Genomic DNA, 19385 nt, shown 5'->3' with positions numbered 1-19385 from the left:
ACTCTCTGCTAGAGTAAGTAATTAGTTACTATCTCCCTATTACCTCCGTCCTATAATAAATTTGAAAGTATATGAATGAATTCTTATCTAATAAATAAACATTTATAACTCCGATCAGTACACGATAATGCCATGCATTGCTAAATTGATCAATATAGACATTATTTAATACGTAGTAATTAGGATTGTATATGTCACAATCATTATAGTAATTAAAACCATTATTTAAATGAATTGATGATTTACAAGAAATTATAGGTTATTCAAAAATTGTTAGATTGAACAATAGTATCTTGTAAACTAAAGCTTAGTAAAGCCTGGCCTTTATAAATTTTTCTCTATTGTGAGTGAATTATTTACTATAAGATCGAATTCCCATCCCTAAGAATTATTTAATTATTTTATACATAGCTAGATTCTCCAATCCCTGTATTTTTATTATGTGTACATATGTTGCGATGTGGCACAACATTAGAATATGTACTTGATAAATGTGATACATATCAATTATAAGGTAACTCGAGGTATAATCTTTATTCATATTGTAACGTCAAACTTTTCATAAAATTAAGATAAATTATATTATGGTTATTGGACATGGTAACCCAATGAAGGGATCAAATCAACTTATATACACTAAGGCAAATGACAAGAACTTTCTAATATATTTCACCAGTAACCTTTAAGATTACTCCTAGCCTCCTAGTATACTTCCAATGTATATATGGACAATAAAAATATGGTGATAGCAATTTTATTTAAAAACATAAATTACTATTCTTGTCGATTATCATACATTTCTTTATCTCATCAACGCTTTTATCTTACTATATATTTATCCATTACGCAGTATAAATATGCCGCCCACGTTTCATACAATTAAATAGGAAAAGAACCAGGCACCAAAAAACAAAAAAAATTGGAACATAAAAATGAATTAGCCAATTAGTGGCTTAACCTTGCAAAATAATACTTCCTCCGTTCTTTTTTATTTGACCCGCTTTGACTTTTACACTATTTATAACCTCTTTCTTTGACCGTCTTTTGTGAATAATATGTAAGGAAAAACAAATTCATGTTGGACCATTTTGAAGTCATCTTAATAAGTATTATCATAATATATTAATTTTATGATTTTTACTTATGGAGAATTAAAGTTATTGATCGTTAAAGTTTTACATTGACAATCGTGATAAAAGAAACAGGTCAAATACAAAAGAACCGAGGAAATACTTCCTTAATTAATTTAATTATAGAACTTATTAATTACGAGTAATTAATAAATTGCAAGTAGTTATCATTGACAAACAGCTAGAAAATCGTTCTGGTGTCCACTAGGTTGTTCGTCTTCACTATATAAAGCAATCTTTTGCATTCTTCATAGTAACTCACAATTAGTCCCTTAAACCTTTGCTAATCTTCCCAAAGTCCTCAAAAACTTTTGTTAAAATTTTTCATTCAATCCATAGATTATAGCCTTCAACTTCACTCCCAAAGGTACGCTAACTTCTTTAATATAATCACATGATCGAATGCAATCATCTCTTAGCAATGTAATCGATCAGAAATGTGTTTAAAATGAAATAATAAGTTATTAATTAATCGAAATTACACTAACTATATTTTCTTGCACTTGTACTTCTTGCTCAATGCTCATCATATATAATAACAAACACTATTTCCTCATCATATTTCATGAATAATAATACTACCTCCATTAACTATAGGGGTATTATTTGTGAGACATAAAATATTTCTTTTTTGCACATAATAATTAACGGAGGTAGTAATAATAATATTACAGGCGGAATATATATGGATGATATAAAGGCTCCATTTAGGGGAATTACAAGCGATATACGAGGAAGGCTATCATGTTATAAACAAGATTGGACCAATGGTTTCAAATATGGAGTTGGGTATGGTCTTGATTTGTCACAAATCTAACTTATTAATCTTGTTTAATATAAATTAACCTAGTTAATCTTTCTTCTAAATGTGATTATAGGATACTTACACCCGCTGCCTCCATCCTTTTTGCTTCGGCTCTTCCTGCTATAGCCTTTGGAGAGCTTTTGAAAAAGAAAACAGGTTTGTTTTCTTACATCTTACAATAAATTTGTGTAACAAATTAGGTCTAAATTCTTAGTATTATTATACGGAATAATATAAACGGAATAAGGCTTAGCTTAGCTTTACTATAATAATGCAAATTCAAGTGTCAGTTTGATGTTATTAAATGTTTAGTGTTCGTTTCTATATTGTCATAATAATACGAATGTGAATAATTTGATAGGCGGAAGCCTAGGCTCAGTGCAAACTATTTCATCGGCAGCAATTTGTGGTGTGTTACAATCATTAATTGGTGGACAACCACTTTTAATACAAGGAGTTGCAGAACCAACTGTTCTTATGTATACTTTCTTGTACAATTTTGCTAAACAAAAGGATGATCTAAGACCACTATTCTTGGCTTGGACAGCATGGTAATTTACTAATTTTACTTTTAATATTACACTGCTACATTTTTGTTAATGTCACGTGGAATTTATAATATGCATGCATAAAATAACATCAACTCTGTATCGTTTTTAGTTACACAATTTGACTTTCACGTTTATTAATGTAGAACTTTGACTAAGTATACATCTTTGATTATACTGCTATATAAGATAGAGTATATTGATCTAGTGTCAAAATGAACGGTGAGTTAATTTGTGTTAACATATCGACCTTTGATTATACGTTGCAGGGTTTGTGTATGGGCATCGGTTTTACTGGTGCTAATGGCAATTTTTAACGCGCGTGTTATCATTGACCGATTTACAAGAATAGCTGAAGAGTTTATTGAAATGTTAATAGCTGTTCTTTTCATCCAAGAGGCTATCAAGGTATTATACAAGTCAACAAACTACGTAATATAAATATTGTAAATTAATTAAGATTATACTCATATACTGATCATATATACTTAATTATTCATTCTTCATTAGCTTCTAAGCTTGATAGATCTAATTATCACAGGGGATCATAAGTGAGTTTCATGTACCCAAAGGGAAGGATTTAGATGATATTAACGCATATGAAAACGAGTGGCTTTACTCCAATGGATTGCTCGCGGTCATATTCTCTTTAGGGTTTATCTATACCGCCTTCAAAAGTAGAAATGCAAGATCATGGTGGTATGGAACAGGTTAGTTCACTGAAATCAATTAAGGGTCTTATCACATTTCCTGAATTGAGTTGAACTGAACTGAACTGATTTGAGCTGAATTGAACTGAACTGATTGGAGCTGAACTGAACTGAACTGAGCTGAAATTAAGTAAATGTGAACAAGCCCTAATTTTGGTACATCAATGTCATAAAGTTCAAATTAATAATTAATTGGCTGGTTTTTGTATAGGTTGTATTAGAAATTTTATCGCGAATTTTGAGGTTCCTTTGATAGTATTGGGATGGACATCATTGTCATATGGTGTACCTAGCAAAGTTCCTTCAGAAGTTCCTAGAAGGTTATTTAGTCCTCATCCTTGGGACACAGACTCGTTGCACCCTTGGACTATTGCTAAGGTAAACTTGTGTCTTACACCAATTCGAACCACGAATATTTAGCTTGGAGATTTATTTCAAGATAAACCTTTTTAAGTAGGCCTAATTTATAGAGAGTGCATATATTTTGCAGAAAATGGGGGATGTGCCTGGAAGATATATAGCAGGGGCCTTCATACCGGGATTAATGGTAGCAGGACTATTCTTTTTCGAGCAAAATGTAGCTTCAAAGATGACACAACAAAGAGATTTCAATCTTAAAAACCCTTCTACTTACCATTATGACATCTTTCTTCTTGGCTTAATGGTTTGTCATCACTAACCCATACAATTTTTCCTAAAATTTTTCCTAGAAGTGTAACGACATTTTTATAGTCTTCTTGATTAATTATTAATCACTAATATTAGTGTAATGTGTAAAACAGACTTTGGTTTGTGGGTTACTTGGACTTCCTCCTTCCTATGCTCTTATTCCACATTCTCCTATGCACACTAAGGCACTCGCCGTCCTCAAAAGACAGTTTCTTCGAAGAAAGATGGTTGAAAGTACCAAAGCGAGCATACATGAACGAGCTAGCAACAATGAAATATATGGCAATATGCAAGCAATTTTCCTTCAAATGGACATGAACAAGTTGGTAAGTTTTGCACTACTAAATTTTCATTAATTGCAATTTATACTGCTAGCTAGCTAGCATAGTGTATCATAATTCATACCAAAGAGTAGGTCTAAGATATACTGAGGAAGCCCCAATTAATCAATTTAATAAACAAAATTTATTTATCAAATGGCAAAATGGTAAATAAAACAACAAAAATGCCCAATCATCATGACATTTTCGTAAATATATCAACAACAGTGGAACCCATGTTTACTAAAAAGTTGTTGATTTATTTACAATTTTGCCATTTGATAAACAAATTTTGTTTATCATATTGATAAACTTGTATTTTCTCACATATACTAGTACCGTTAGTACGTATAAGAAAAGATTAAATGATTTAGAGCAATACAAAAATAAGGAAAGTTTGCGAGGAAGGTCCTTTTATGAGGTCGACCTTGTGTGGAAGGTCCTTTTATGAAAAAGATGGCACGAAAGGTCCTTATATGAACATTGGGTTGTGAGGAGGGTCCTTTGACCAAATTCCGGCATTGACCAATTTTTTCCGGTCGAAAATAATTATGTGATGTGCACGTGACCACTTAAATGAGTTTTTTTTTTCCTTTTTCCCTCTTTTCCCTTGATTTTCCTTTCCCCCTTTAAATTAAGCTCGGAAACAACAATTACAATTAGAATTATGGTTGTTAATTGTTATGGTGTTTGATTTCACCAGAACCAGAACCGGCCACCTACGAAAACCACCCATTAAAACCCACACCTCGAACATCCACCACCTAAAAAACCTCATTTAAGTGGTCACGTGCACATTACGTGATTATTTTTGGCTGGAAAATCTTGGTCAACGCCGGAATTTGGTCAAAGGACCCTCATCGCAACCCAATGTTCATATAAGGACCTTTCGTGCCACCTTTTTCATAAAAGGACCTTCCTCGCAAATTTTCCCAAAAATAATTATTCTGTTTCTTATTATTTGCAACAAAAGGTATTATTTGCGAAAAATAAAATAATCCTTTGTTGTAAATAATAATAAATGAAGATAGTGCATTAAAAATAATGGGTTTTGCTAGTGTAGTATACACGTGCATTTGAGAAACTCGCTAGCACGACACTATATCTTTTAGGTATTTCCAAGTGCATGTAGCAAATGAAAAATATTTAATGTCATCAATTTATCATTTGGTTTTATTTGTAGCCAAATGGAGTGGTTAAGGAGCTTGAAGACTTAAAACAAGTAGTAATGAAAGGAGAAATTGATGAGAAAAATGGGAGTGCAACATTTGACCCCGAGAAGCACATCGAGAACTACTTACCGGTGCGTGTTAACGAGCAAAGATTGAGCAATCTAATACAATCCCTTCTCCTTGCGATTTCTGTTTTCGCGATGCCTGCCCTAAAGCGAATTCCATCTTCACTTCTTTGGGGGTACTTAGCCTATATGGCCTTTGATAGTCTCCCTGGCAACCAGTTTTGGGAAAGAATCATACTACTACTTGTCAATAAAAGTAGATTACACAAGTAAGTCCTACATAGATTATAAAACCAATCAGTCAATTAATCAAAGTCATAATCCCATCATAAATGAGGTCGGTTACATGAATCAAAAGTGATTATTCCGTATAGTCATCCACAAAATTATTGCCTAATTAACGTCAAATTTGACTAGTGAACATGCTTAATTCTAAGATCTAGCACTTGTGCTAGAGAAATGTACAAGTAGGACGGGTTAAAGTTTATTTATTTCTCTGTTATCGTGTTATATTATGTGTTATTGATTTTATTTTGAAACGACGAGTACTGATTAGTGTGTTGTATGTGTTAATTGGCAGGGTTTTACAAAGGAATCACGCTTCGTATGTGGAAACCGTACCGTTCAAATGTATCGCGGCATTTACATTATTCCAATTAACATACTTGATCATTTGTTATGGCATGACATGGATACCCTTAGTAGGAATTATCTTCCCTTTGCCATTCTTTTTTCTTATAATTATAAGATTTCTTATATTACCAAGGTATTTTGAGCCACATTACTTGCATGAACTCGATGCTCACGAATATGAGGAAGTCCTAGGGAATTCTAGGCGTTCTTTCCGTCGCATGTCATTCTCTTTTAAGGTACGTACGTTCATATTGCTATCAAATGTTAAATGTACAACTTTATAGTCCGTGTTATCATACACACGTGTAGACGTACGAATATATATAATTTTTATAATTAAGCACGTTATAATAATGTTGCTTAATATTATGAACAGGAAAATGGGACCCTCAGCATTTTTGACAATGAAGAAGAAATGGAAGAAGAATTTTCTGATTCCGAAATTTTGGATGAGTTAACAACTCATAGAGGAGAGTTAAAGATTAGAACTATGAGCTTTCGTAGCGAAAAATGTGCTTTGAGTGGTAGAAAAGAAGTGAAGCCTCGAGCTATGAGACCTACCTTTTAAGGTATGTAAGAAGGAGTTAATTACTCTCTTTGTCTCTAAATAATAATACGAGTAACACTCTGTACGAACTTTGAATGGCTAATTGAATAATATTCGCGCACAGGTCCATCCAGAAGACATTGTATGATTGAAAGAAGAAGAATTTCTAGAAGTACAATCTCGACAAGGGTAAATAATATTGATGATCATGAAGACAATAAAAAGTTGAAAAAATTTGATAACCTAAGTTGATGTTCCGGGAAACTAATGAAATTTGTTATTTGTAGTACATGTAAATAAATTGTATCAATTCTTTTGGTTAGAAATAACACAAAATGTGTTACTGTACAATATTATTTAAAATCAGTATATCGGTAAATAGATTTCTTATTATTAATTTGTTAAATAAGAGATAGAATATAAAAAAATTAAATTAATATTTCCACGCTTTAAAGTGAAATTTCAATAAATCCATGAAAATGAGATATTGATTTGAGTATTTAGGATTAGATTTATTTTCAACTCTAGTTTTGATTGCGTAATTATGAATAATCTTTGATTTTGTTTGACATAGTCTAGTTTTAATTTTGTTAAGTCGACTCAGAGAATTTGAAATCGGATTTTTTTTGTCAAGTCTAGTTTTGATTGTGTAACTATGATTAGTCTTTGATTTCGTTTGACATAATCTAGTACTCTAGTTATGACTCTTGTGATTGTGTTATAAGTTGATGTATGTTCTCCAAAAAAAAGAGGTTAGATGTAAAATGAAACATCGATAGTGTCAGTTTTTTACTCGGGCCTGGATTTAAGATGGAAGTTGGGCTTAGGCGTCATAGACTTGGGCCAATAGTCATTAACTGCAACCCAAACTTTCGTATCTATAAAAACATTGCATCTATTAAAGCCCACTTTTGAGTATTATCGTTCTTAATTTAACACCAAACTAGTTGAGTAAACCTAACCAAACATTATTAAATCTCTAAAACTATAGTTTTCATCTGTCTAATGTTCAATGAATGATTTGCATTGTTGACTTGTTGTAGACAGTATGGATGTAGATAGTTACATATGGTCATATCAATATTAGTTGTAGTCGTACTATCTTGAACTACATTTAAGATTTAACTCGTTTTGTCACATCATTTCATCATTTTTGTTAAACAATTGTATATTAGCTAATTGTGTGTCTTCTGATGCCTCATTTATGTTACAAGCTTTTAGGCCTTCTCAGAAACGTGTACGTTTTTATTTGTCACAGTATGCGAATTATGTGTTCTTTAAGGCTTGCTCAATTGCAAATAAAACTATGGAAGGATTTCCAATCATTACAAAATATATTGATTTTTAAAAAAATGATTACGGAGTATAAAATAAATATGGTTATTATTAATCTATTTTCCCCTTTGATGTTGGAGACTAATCATAGTAGTATTGAATGTTTGTATCAATGCTTAAAAATCAATGATTGATTAAAATTTAACCGTGACTAAAAAAAATTGTTGTATTCATAACAAAACTATCCGTTTAGATCCATATTATTCTCTTGACCATATTGTTTTCTTTATTTTGATGATCACGGTTAGAAAATCATATAGACATGTAGTTTCACCATTATTGCCACTTAATAATACAAATTGCTTCTTAATTTTCCATTTATAAAGTACATTATTATATGAATAATAATTTTCATTATTGGTCAATAGCTAGTTGGGTACGTATCAAGAAAGAATAGTCTTACAACAGAAGGTTTTTTAGCATGTAATAATTGATTTAAATATCTTTGGTTATTTTCAAATTATTACAATTGCAATAATTATTGAGTGATGAGAAAATTTAAAAACTCCCATTTTAACGCTGATTTGCCAGGTGCTAAGACATATAAATAAAGTAATTGGTACATAAGACATTTTAATTTAAAGAGTTTTATTACTACGTAACTAGATTAATCCTGTGCGATGCACGGTTTTAAAATATGAATTGAATTATAGACTTTTAACACGTATTGAAAGAACATAACTTCTTCATTTTTCCTAACTAATTTTTATAATTAAATATGAATATACAATTCTCAAACGTGCATAATTTTCATATTTCAATTAAATTATATTATTAACAATCGTTAACAACTCATAAATAACTAAATAGCATAATATGTGTAGAAAACCCAAATTTTAAAATTTTAAAATTCAAATAGAATATATTTTCAAAGCTATGATAAATAGGGTAGCTTAAAAGGGATAAAAAAAATATATGACATCATCCTTGTATTTGGAGGGAAAAAATTAATTAAAAGAGTATAGCTGTGATTTCTATTCTATATATGTATTAGGGATCGGAAAATACAAGTTGATATTCAAAATAAACAACAATTCATCTAGTACTGATAATATTGTAAATAAGTACTCAAATTTTTTACTGCTCATTAATGAAATCGGGTTTTATCATTTAATAAACATAAATTGTTAATCAACAAGATCAATGGGGCTCCCTCGATCTATTCTTTAATACTTTGTATAAGAGTTGCTAAAGAAAATGGTTTTTTCTTTGTATATTTATATTATAACAGTCCCATATTTGAAATTAATTGTCACAACTGTGTTCTTATTTATAACGATATGCTATAATAGTATAATTTCTTTTGTTGCATATTACTCATCAGCCATCACTACTCCTAAGTTTTAAGTAGTTTAGTGAAGAGAATACTTTGAAAAACTATGACGGATTCAGAAATCCTTTGTTTTTTTTTTTTTTTTTTTGATATCCATTCAGAAATCCTTTGTTGTCTATTTTATATATTTATTTATTTACTATACAAAATATAGTACAAGCACATGTTCACTTAAGCCCACTAAACTCATACTGTCACACTAAATTTTCCACTAGAAAATATACGTGGTATATTGATTTTAATAACAAATTAAATGTCACAATTTTTATCAAAATCAGGGAAAATGTACTTAACTAGTAGGTGTCAAATGCATAATCGTAGTCCAAACTTCAAGCCGAGAAAATACTTTCTTCACAACTCAATCACCTCTAGCTAGAACATAACAATGCATGTACCTACGTATGGCACAAATTATAAATAAACCACCCATTAATACATTATTGCCGACCAGAAGGCAGAAAAACAATATGGAGAATAAATTTAAAGACATATAAAAAAAAAATACAATTAAAAAGAAATCTCAATCATTTTTACACCAAAAAAATTAATTAAAACTCAATAATAACTTCATGTATACACATATACATAAAAACCATGATCTAACACTCCAATGCACATGGAATGCTTAAGAGATTAAGGTCTCTAATTGATTAATTGATCTTTGTATTAATATTAATTATAATTTATAATATAATGTCTCAAAGTTGAATATTAGATAATACCTGGTTTATGTTTCGTTCGTATCTGATATATGTTGACCCCAATTTGATTTTTTCTGAATTAATTAATAAAATCATTTGTGAGATTGATTGATTCCTAAGTAATATTTAATTTAATAATTTTTAGGTTGAATCTATTGCAATTTCTTAGAGGGTTCACAAAAAAATCCAAATACTTCTGCAAATCTAAACTTCCATGTGCCTCATGCACGTGAAATAGTGACTTATGGATTATATCTTTTTCGGTGATTCATCAATTATATTGCATATTTTGTGGCTATTTTGACATCTCATTGGCTTTTATTTTCTCCTTCAATTATTTTAATTTGATTAGCAATGACAAATCCAAAAAAGGTAATAAAGAAAGTTTACCAATGATGCAGTCATACTTTGCTTAGAATTTACTCCAAGTAATCCTTCCTATAACGCTATATTAGTTATTGATATATGGTTAATTACAAAATCTTTTATTATAATGCTATATACATACAAAATATTTAGTTTCATCACTTTGACATGATGTGATTTCCGTACAACTAACTTAGGGTTTGTTCTCATACGTTTATTTTCACTTCACCTCAACTCAGCTCGGTTCAATTCAGTTCAACTCCTAATTTCCTTTTCTTATACTTTCTCCGTTCTTTTTTACTTGACCTGCTTTGACTTTTACACTATTCACCACTCCTTCTTTGACCGTCTTTTGTGAATAATTTATAAGGAAAAATATGTTCATGTTGGATATTTGAATTCGTCTCAAGAAGTACTATCATAATATATAACTTTTATAATTTTTACTTATGGAGAATTAAAGTTATTAATCGTTGAAGTTTTGCGTTGGCAAACGTGATAAAAGAAACAGGTCAAGTAAAAAAGAACAGAAGAAGTAAATATTTAGTTCATTTCAGTTCAGTCTATGAGAACAGACCCTAGTCCTATTCTTACATTAGCTACACACTTACACATACAATCGCCAAAAGTGTACCAAAGTCAATAAACATGTGGCATTTTGGACCACAAATAGTTAATGTTAAAAGATTGTCAATATGTAATTAGAAAATTAATGACAATGGTCAAACTTATAGAAGACAGATATGCTTAGAAGAGCAGAAGATAAGGATAATAACCTAGTCATAATGCATGTGATTGAGTTTTAATGGCGTTGTCCATTAATTAAATTTTCACCGGAGAAAACCCTGGTTTTACGCCTCTATTATGCAGGATTCCATGAATTATTTACCTTGAAATTCCCCCTTCTTCTTCTAGTCATTCCACTTAAGAAGTAATACAATTTAAGCAACGTTTTTTATAAAGAAATTGAGCTCAAATTAGACTTATCTTCTGTCTAAACATTTAATTCAACATTGTATATAATATCTTTGTTTGCTATCTAAGCTATGATATACTCCGTATATGATGTATATATATAACCGAGGAGGTTGGTTTCCTACATAGGCTATATCCAATTATATTCACTACCGACCTCATAATGTTATGACATCTAGAGTATATCACCACAGTTTTTACAACCGCAAAAGTTATTTTATGGTTACACCACGTCAACAAAGTAATCTTTTCTACAGGATGTAATATGTGGAGAATTTGAAAAGGTAAATATTTAAACTAAATAGAATATGTAATTTACTCATTGAATTTACATTTAGGCCTGTTCATATTTACTTAATTTCAGTTCAGTTCAGTTCAGTTCAGTTCAGCTTCAATCAGTTCAGTTCAGCTTCTAATTTGCCTCTCTCATAAAATATTCATTTCAGCTCAATTCAGTTCAGTTAAGCTCCAATCAGTTCAGTTCAGTTTAGTTCAGCTCCAATCAGTTCAGTTCAGTTCAGTTCAGCTCAGTTCAGTAAATGTGAACAGACCCTTAGTTCATGGTGCAATAGAAGATATACAACAATTGCACTGTTTTTGTATAGTCTCCCTTGTTTACAAAAACAATTATTTGAAAAGTATAACACATCTTGAATTGTTCATGTACATTAAAAATGACTTAATATATCATACAAACTTAAGCTATTTCACACTGATACAAAGAGCATGCAAATTAAAGTGTTGTATTTTAAAACTAAAACATTCTTATTTAAAGGACAATAACATTATATATGAAATCATTTAGCAAAAGTCAAGAACTCTATATTGATTATTTGATCTTAATTAGGACTACATATATCATAACCGTTAAAAGTCTCTCCAAAACTCGGGACTATAATCACTTCAAATTTCATCAATAATAGAAATAAATAAACTTGAACTCCCAAACATAAAACTGTACAATATATTCATAAAGATAAATGTTTACTAGAGCTGTTTTAGACCATGAACTGAGCATGTTCTATAAATTACCCGGTTTCATGTAATTAAGGAAAAATGGTGAGGTGTTTTTGCCTAACTTTCAACTAACACCAGTAACTGTCATCATCAATTCTGATTAACTTAACAGTTAACTAGTACTACTAACACTTAATTATTAATTAGCCATTTTTTTAATGAAAAACTACCACTTAATTATTACTGGTCTCAGTTGATTATTGTCAGTCCAAACCAATGGCATTTATGTAATATTCCAATAATATTAAGTCCTTTTTTATAACTCAAAACACATATAAACTCCATGCCACCCCCTCTTAATTTTTCACACTCTCAAATCAACTTTCTCTCTCTTCCTTCACGTCATCTCTTTCTCTCTCTAACATACAATGTCGAAGCTCAATGGGCTTATCGTGGTGCTACTTTTAGCCTCTAGCTTTTGTGTTACATTTGGAGGTATGTTTATATATTCATATTCCTAAGTTTTTATTTCATTTCAATTCATCATCAATGCTAAATTGATAGGGATGATATAATAGTCTATCATAGTTAATAATTAGTTAGATGATGATCTTAGCCCTTGTATTATGTTACAAAACAACATTAGTATAACGTATTCTTTTCAATGTACAAGTATAAATTTGTGTGACACCGTACAGAGTCTAGAACTTGGTATGTCGCATTTAATTGTAGTTTTAAGTTAAAATTAGGAGATAAAATCTTGGTTCATGTAGATAGTCGATTTCATATTTAAGAATAAAATATCGATTGTTGTTATGATAGCCGTTGCTAGTTTATATATATATATATATATATATATATATATATATATATATATATATATATATATATATATATATATATTCTAAGAAATCGATCATTGTGGCAAAACCTTTGTCCATATCATCTAGAAGCTTGGACTCTAGGTAACTACTACAATGTAATAACATTAGTTTAGAAATTTAGGCCGAGAAATATGCAACTACTACTACATGTTCATCATAGGAAGTTCCCGATGAAGTTAAGATTAATTATCATTTTTATTTGCAAAAAAGATTAGTCATCATTTTCTCTCTACTTTCGAGAAAGATTAGGTTGGTAAATGTGGTTGTAATACTACACCCTATTTTGAAACATTTTTTAATTAATTACACTACTAAATGGGGAGTATTATTGTTATTTTTTTTTTTAAAGACAAATGGGGAGTATTATGAATCTAATTACTAATTAGATCTCGATTATCAAGCTTTATGGGTGGATAGATCTAACTAGAGAGTTTAATATTACTGTTCAGTGATATAGTAGATAGTAACACTGTACTACACGTTTTCTTGCATACTCTTAAGTGAATTTTAATTAACCTAATGTGTGCAAGAGATATTTTATTATCTTGGAATAGTTTTATACACATCGCTTTACAATAAATTAGTGTGAAAGGGACTCGTTTTATTGATATTTAATATGAACTCTAATGAGTGATTGAGGGTTGGTTGAGAGAAGGGAAACCAAGCACATGGAGGATAGATACCTAATATAGTACGAAGTAATTTTATTTTTAGGAGGGAAATCTAAACAACCATTCAGCCGAAAATTTTATTTGGTTTATAAGTAGTATGAAGTATAGACTAATTTTAACATCATATAGTAGTTTTCGAATGTTAAAACTATTTTCATTTTCTCATTATATAGATACACAAATCATATACTTCGTATTACACAAGCCATTATACGAGTAGTAAAAACTTTAAAAAATAACATATAATAATATAATAAAGCATAAGAGTGGATATGATTCGATCTCAAGTTTCAAGTAGTACCACAACCATGCACCCTAAGCTAACAACCAAATTATTTAGGATCCAACCCAACAAATATGATTGATTAGCTTACAGTTGGAGCATGGTACCTTCTTATTAGTTAGGATGTTTTATATATGCAAGCCATGTTATTATTATGTGGGATGTCAGACAATTTAGATTTGAGTGGACGAATAATCTCTTTAATCACATGCTCACTTACATTTAATACTACTTTTGCTACGATTTTTAGATTTACTACTAATATACTTTGTCCAATGACTGTAATACACTTTAATTGAATCAAAAAATATAGATAGATACTAAATTATGGGTCATAAACTCATAATTAACTGGGTCATGGTTGTCAGTGGTCCGTTAACTTATAACTTATGTGATTCAATTTCATTTCATTAAGTAGATGATATTTACGTACGCTTAATAAATGCCTATTGAATTGGATTTCAACTATCCTTGATGTGTTGAGATTTAGATAACCCGTCTAAATGTCTACATTATTTGTTATTTGTGACTTTTTTTTTAAAGTGTTAACAACTAGTCCATCGTTCATATACTTTATAAACTTATTAGTGTAAAAATAATAAACGTTACTCATATTATTTTGATCAGCGTTGCTCCCAAATGGCGACTTTGAGACAAGGCCGAACCCAACTCAAATTAGCGGAACAAAAATAGAGGGCAAGTATGCAATCCCAAAATGGGAGGTAACAGGGTTTGTTGAGTACATAACATCAGGAACCAAGCAACAAGACATGGTCTTAATCGTACCAGAGGGCAAACACGCCGTAAGGCTAGGGTCCAATGCTTCTATTAAGCAAAAGGTGGCTACTCAAGCAGGCAAATTTTATGCCCTTACCTTCAGCTTTGGAAGGACTTGCTCACAAGAGGAAGTACTCAACGGTACGATCACCCCTAGCTCTAAGGGACATTCCGGGATCTTGCCCCTACAAACCGTGTACTCTAGTGTTGGGTTTGACTCCTATGCTTGGGGGTTCCGTGCTGAGGCCAATGCCGTCGAGGTCACCCTCCACAACCCTGGCCAGCCTGGTGAAGACCCTGCTTGTGGACCTCTTCTTGATATCATTGCTCTTACTATTTTGGATTCAGTCAAGCCTACCGGAGGTACTATTTTTATCACCTGATTTTTACTGAACTAAAATTAATTTTTTTTTATAACTGCCGCAATTCCACTACTGTTTAATGATGTAAAAGTTGGCTAGCTAAAAATACATGTGATTTGATGTCATGTGAGAAGATTTGATTGTTATTGTGTAAGCACATGCTTAAACAAAAAAGTGACCAAGCATCCTAAATTTTCCATGTGGAAGGGAAACTTCCACATTTTTGCCTTACTATGACAAAATGACTAATAATCATTGATCTATTGTAGGAAACTTGGTGAAGAATGGAGACTTTGGACAAGGGCCATATGTGTTCCATAGCTCATCATGGGGTGTCCTAATCCCTCCTAACATCGAGGACAGTCACTCTCCGCTACCAGCCTGGAGGATCGAGTCCTCTAAGGCCGTCAAGTACATTGATTCCCTTCATTTTTTCGTGCCAGAAGGCCAAAGAGCCGTTGAGCTCGTTGGAGGAAAAGAAAGTGCCATTGCTCAAACCATTAGGACCCAACCGGGCAGGTCATACGCCCTTACTTTCATGGTTGGTGATGGCAAAAATGGGTGTGTTGGTCCTTTGGCTATTGAGGCATTCGCTGAAAGGGCAACCACTAGGGTCACATATAACTCTAAGGGTACTGGTGGATTTACAAGAGGTAAACTTGTGTTTAAGGCCAACAAGGATAAAACGGTCATTAGGTTCTTGAGCACATTCTACACTATGACCATTGATGGTTCTATGTGTGGTCCTGTTCTCGACGATGTTAAGGTTCTTCATGCTCATTCATACCGTAACTCTCCCAATCATGTGTAATAGAATGGTTAAATAATTGGTTTATAACTTATTACGCGATACTAGTACTTAGTAGTACTTTTTATATGCCTATCATCAACCCCATCTAGGAGGTTTTTCAAGGTTTCTAGATGTTAATTTGGTTTAAGAGTTCATGAAGTGTATGTTTCAGGATCAATGTATCTATTTTTACAATTTTTTTAAAATTTATTGTTATAATAAAATTATTCATTTGTTCTTAATAAGGCTCAAATACCAACTCACAATATAGTTTTTCTTTTTTTAACATATATTTTGTGTCATTTTATTCTAACAGTATGAATTATGAGCATCAAGCAGGGTATAGAACAGAGGAGATCAATTGACAACATCCAGGACTAGCTTTCGAGACTTGTACACAGACCATTTTAGTCGTCTATAGTAAGCAGCTTGAAGTAGAGCAAGCGAAAGCACGAAAATCCACTTAAATCCCATCTGAAACAACCAATTATGCAACCATTTTAGAAACCATTTCATCAGCATCATTCATCATTGTACATTTGTACTTAGCTTCAAAGAAGAAAAAAAAATGTAGCCCTGACTTACTAGTTTTCGCTCTTCCATCTCTGGCTCAGCAGCCCATGTCAAATACGTTACAACATCTTTCGCCATCTGTGACAATATTCGACAACAAATAAGTTTCCAGTGCCTAAATATTCAACCAGACTAGTACAGGTATAAAGATGTTTTATCTGGAGGATGCCCCAGTTTCTCACATGACATTTTTGTAAATAAACCAACAACTTTATTCAATTGTAGAGCCCATTATAATGTAATAGTTGTTGATTTATTCACAAAAATGCCCTCATGAAAAACAAATTTCATTTCTCAATATGAGAAACTGGGGATTGTAGTGCAGCCCCTCCCGAACCTATGATAAAAAATTTATAAGCCCAAATACATAGACTCAATTGTACTTATATGACAGAACAGCATGAAAAACAGTTTAGACTGTTGAATGTTACCGAAACACCAGCAGGAGGATCGCGGTAGCCAGTTAGAAGTGAGAAAACATAGTTTTGGCCATTATGCCGAGCCTGAAAATAATGCACAAACGATAAGTAAGCCTTGTATGAAAATTCAGATTATTTCAGAGGAAAATTTCCTTGTAATATAAAAAATCTGATAATTTTACAGTGGAAGTTCATATATACTGTCTGATCAAGCTAATTTTTCCTAATAAAATGAAGTTATTCGCCTTTATTTGAACTTATTATTAATGAATTCAGATTATTATATTGAAGTATGAACCTTGGTAATGAGACTAAGATCAGGAGGATAAGCCCCTCCATTAGCATACCAAGCAGCCTGCTCGTTAGCATAAGGTTGAGGAAAGCGATCACTTAATCTACCAGGACGAGTAAACATTTCTCCCTCGTCGTTAGGCCCATCAACAACCTCAACCTCAGCTGCCATTTCCTTGACCTCGTCCTCTGTGTAGGCTACACCTACTAAATCGCGGTAGGAAATCAGTGACATTGAATGACAGGATGCACATACTTGCTGATACACCTGATGTCCTCGACGAATCCTGTTCAGTAAAACAACCATTGCCCCAAATTACAACTTTTAATATGAATAGGTTGGTGTGACATGATGATCAATTAGTAGTCTAGTAATTGTACTTATGAGGCGTGGTCATAGGAACTGAGGATGCCTTGGTGAGGCCATGGATAGCTTGCAGAATGCAGGCCTTCTTCAGCTTCGTCAGCTGAGGCCACAGTAGCAAAACTGACTAGTCCAGTAACTCCTGCACCAACTAGCGTGAATACTTTGGAAAATTGTTTTGATATAGGAGTTGCAGTATCCAGAGTCTGTGAGAAAATGTTCAATTTGAGTGATGAGTAATGCTGAATGACAGTTATAAGTTCTTAACAATTTAAGTTCTTACTGTCTATTTGGAAGATAAGTACTAGTTCTAAACTTGTACTTTGTAAGTATGTGTTTTCCTAATTTAACGGATTCTTGGTTAATTTTCTTACTAGCTTGATTTTGCCATACATTATTTGATCTATGGTACCAGTGATTTACCTTCATTCGTACCCTAAACAGAAAGGTCACATTTGACTTTAATAACCGAACATACTTATTTAATTAAATGTCTAGGTATTTTCGTCTAAAATTATCTACAAGAGATGTGATGCAATTATATTACTCCGTATCTTTAACATATGTTTTCGTTATAAATTTTTAATATCTAATATTGTATCAAAATTGTGAAAAATTTAAAATGATGGGATTAGACGACCATCCCTTCAAAAAAAAAAATAAAAAAATTAGACAACCAAAAGTCAAACCGCATATGTAATATGAGACAAAGGGAGTATTCTTTGTGATAGACAAACTACACAACCAGTGGCGGACCCAGGAATTTCCGACTGGTGAGTCACAATCGATAATCGAATATGTAAAAAAAAATTTTTACCAAACAACCAAAAAATAGTACTAAAAAATACATCCAAATATTTCGAGCAAAAAAAATCAACTTTTCTGAGCGACTCATATATTGAAGTGAGAACTAATCAAAATTTAGAATTCCAAATACAAGTAAAATCATTTAAACAGTAATAGTATATGAAACAAGGAGATGAAAAGAGAGAATATTCAACTGACCTTAGAGACCACAACAGTTCATCAATCAAATCAACATCCTTAATTATATTCATTATTAGAAAAAACACAAGACTTTAAACTATGCAAGCAAAACCTTTATCAAATTACAAGTTATAAGATACAAATTACTGCAATAATTAACATAATCAAGCATAAAACGTTTGTTTGTTTAATGGCCAATATTTTATTCTTGTAGATTTATTTTATTTTAATCATTTAAAATTCTTTTAATTTGTTTGATAATAGAGACTTCCATTTCTGGTAGGAGAAGAGCTTCTAGTGTTAGTAAACGCCTCTTTCTCATCATCACAACGTATAACTGACAAGGTATGTCTCCCAACATGCAGTTAAGCCAGACACTTGTCAATTCATAATATATATTATTAGAAATTCAATAGAATTATGACAACTTTCATATAGATATTTTATCCTAATTATACTCTAATTATCGTTCGACAAATGTTATATTGTTACGTGAGTTTTCATTAATATTTTCATTGGTTAATTTATTATTATTATTAACCAAAGTTTCAGGAAGTATATTTTTTCACATGCATTCTAGATTTTAATTGGTTAGTTGGTTGCATTTATAATTTTCTACAAGTGATTTAGTTTATTAAGACAGACTACTTGCAATATATTACAAATGAAATGATGAAATGATTCAATAATTTATAAATGTAATCCCAATGGCAATTAA

At 31.5% G+C, this 19385-nt stretch overlaps 2 protein-coding genes and 1 pseudogene across 2 annotated transcripts; 2 read left to right on the top strand and 1 right to left on the bottom strand.

Moving 5' to 3' along the window:
- The first annotated feature begins 1815 nt into the window (after positions 1-1815).
- On the top strand, positions 1816-6747 carry LOC110703162 (boron transporter 4-like). The gene is made up of 12 exons (XM_021880904.1): positions 1816-1919; positions 2009-2091; positions 2297-2486; positions 2753-2891; positions 3025-3193; positions 3405-3571; positions 3684-3857; positions 3976-4188; positions 5366-5688; positions 6000-6288; positions 6429-6562; positions 6714-6747. The coding sequence occupies exons 1-12, from the start codon at positions 1816-1818 to the stop codon at positions 6745-6747; spliced, it is 2019 nt and encodes a 672-aa protein (XP_021736596.1).
- A 5862-nt stretch (positions 6748-12609) lies between these two features.
- Positions 12610-16280, top strand: LOC110703286. Its single transcript, XM_021881066.1, has 3 exons — positions 12610-12761; positions 14732-15244; positions 15513-16280. The coding sequence occupies exons 1-3, from the start codon at positions 12695-12697 to the stop codon at positions 16052-16054; spliced, it is 1122 nt and encodes a 373-aa protein (XP_021736758.1). The 5' UTR covers positions 12610-12694; the 3' UTR covers positions 16055-16280.
- A 22-nt stretch (positions 16281-16302) lies between these two features.
- LOC110703097 lies at positions 16303-18109 on the bottom strand (annotated as a pseudogene).
- Between the last annotated feature and the right edge of the window lie 1276 nt (positions 18110-19385).

The sequence above is a fragment of the Chenopodium quinoa genome, unplaced genomic scaffold (assembly GCF_001683475.1).
Source record: "Chenopodium quinoa cultivar QQ74 unplaced genomic scaffold, ASM168347v1, whole genome shotgun sequence".
Taxonomy (NCBI): Eukaryota; Viridiplantae; Streptophyta; class Magnoliopsida; order Caryophyllales; family Amaranthaceae; genus Chenopodium; species Chenopodium quinoa.
This window is presented reverse-complemented; position numbering and strand designations above follow the sequence as displayed.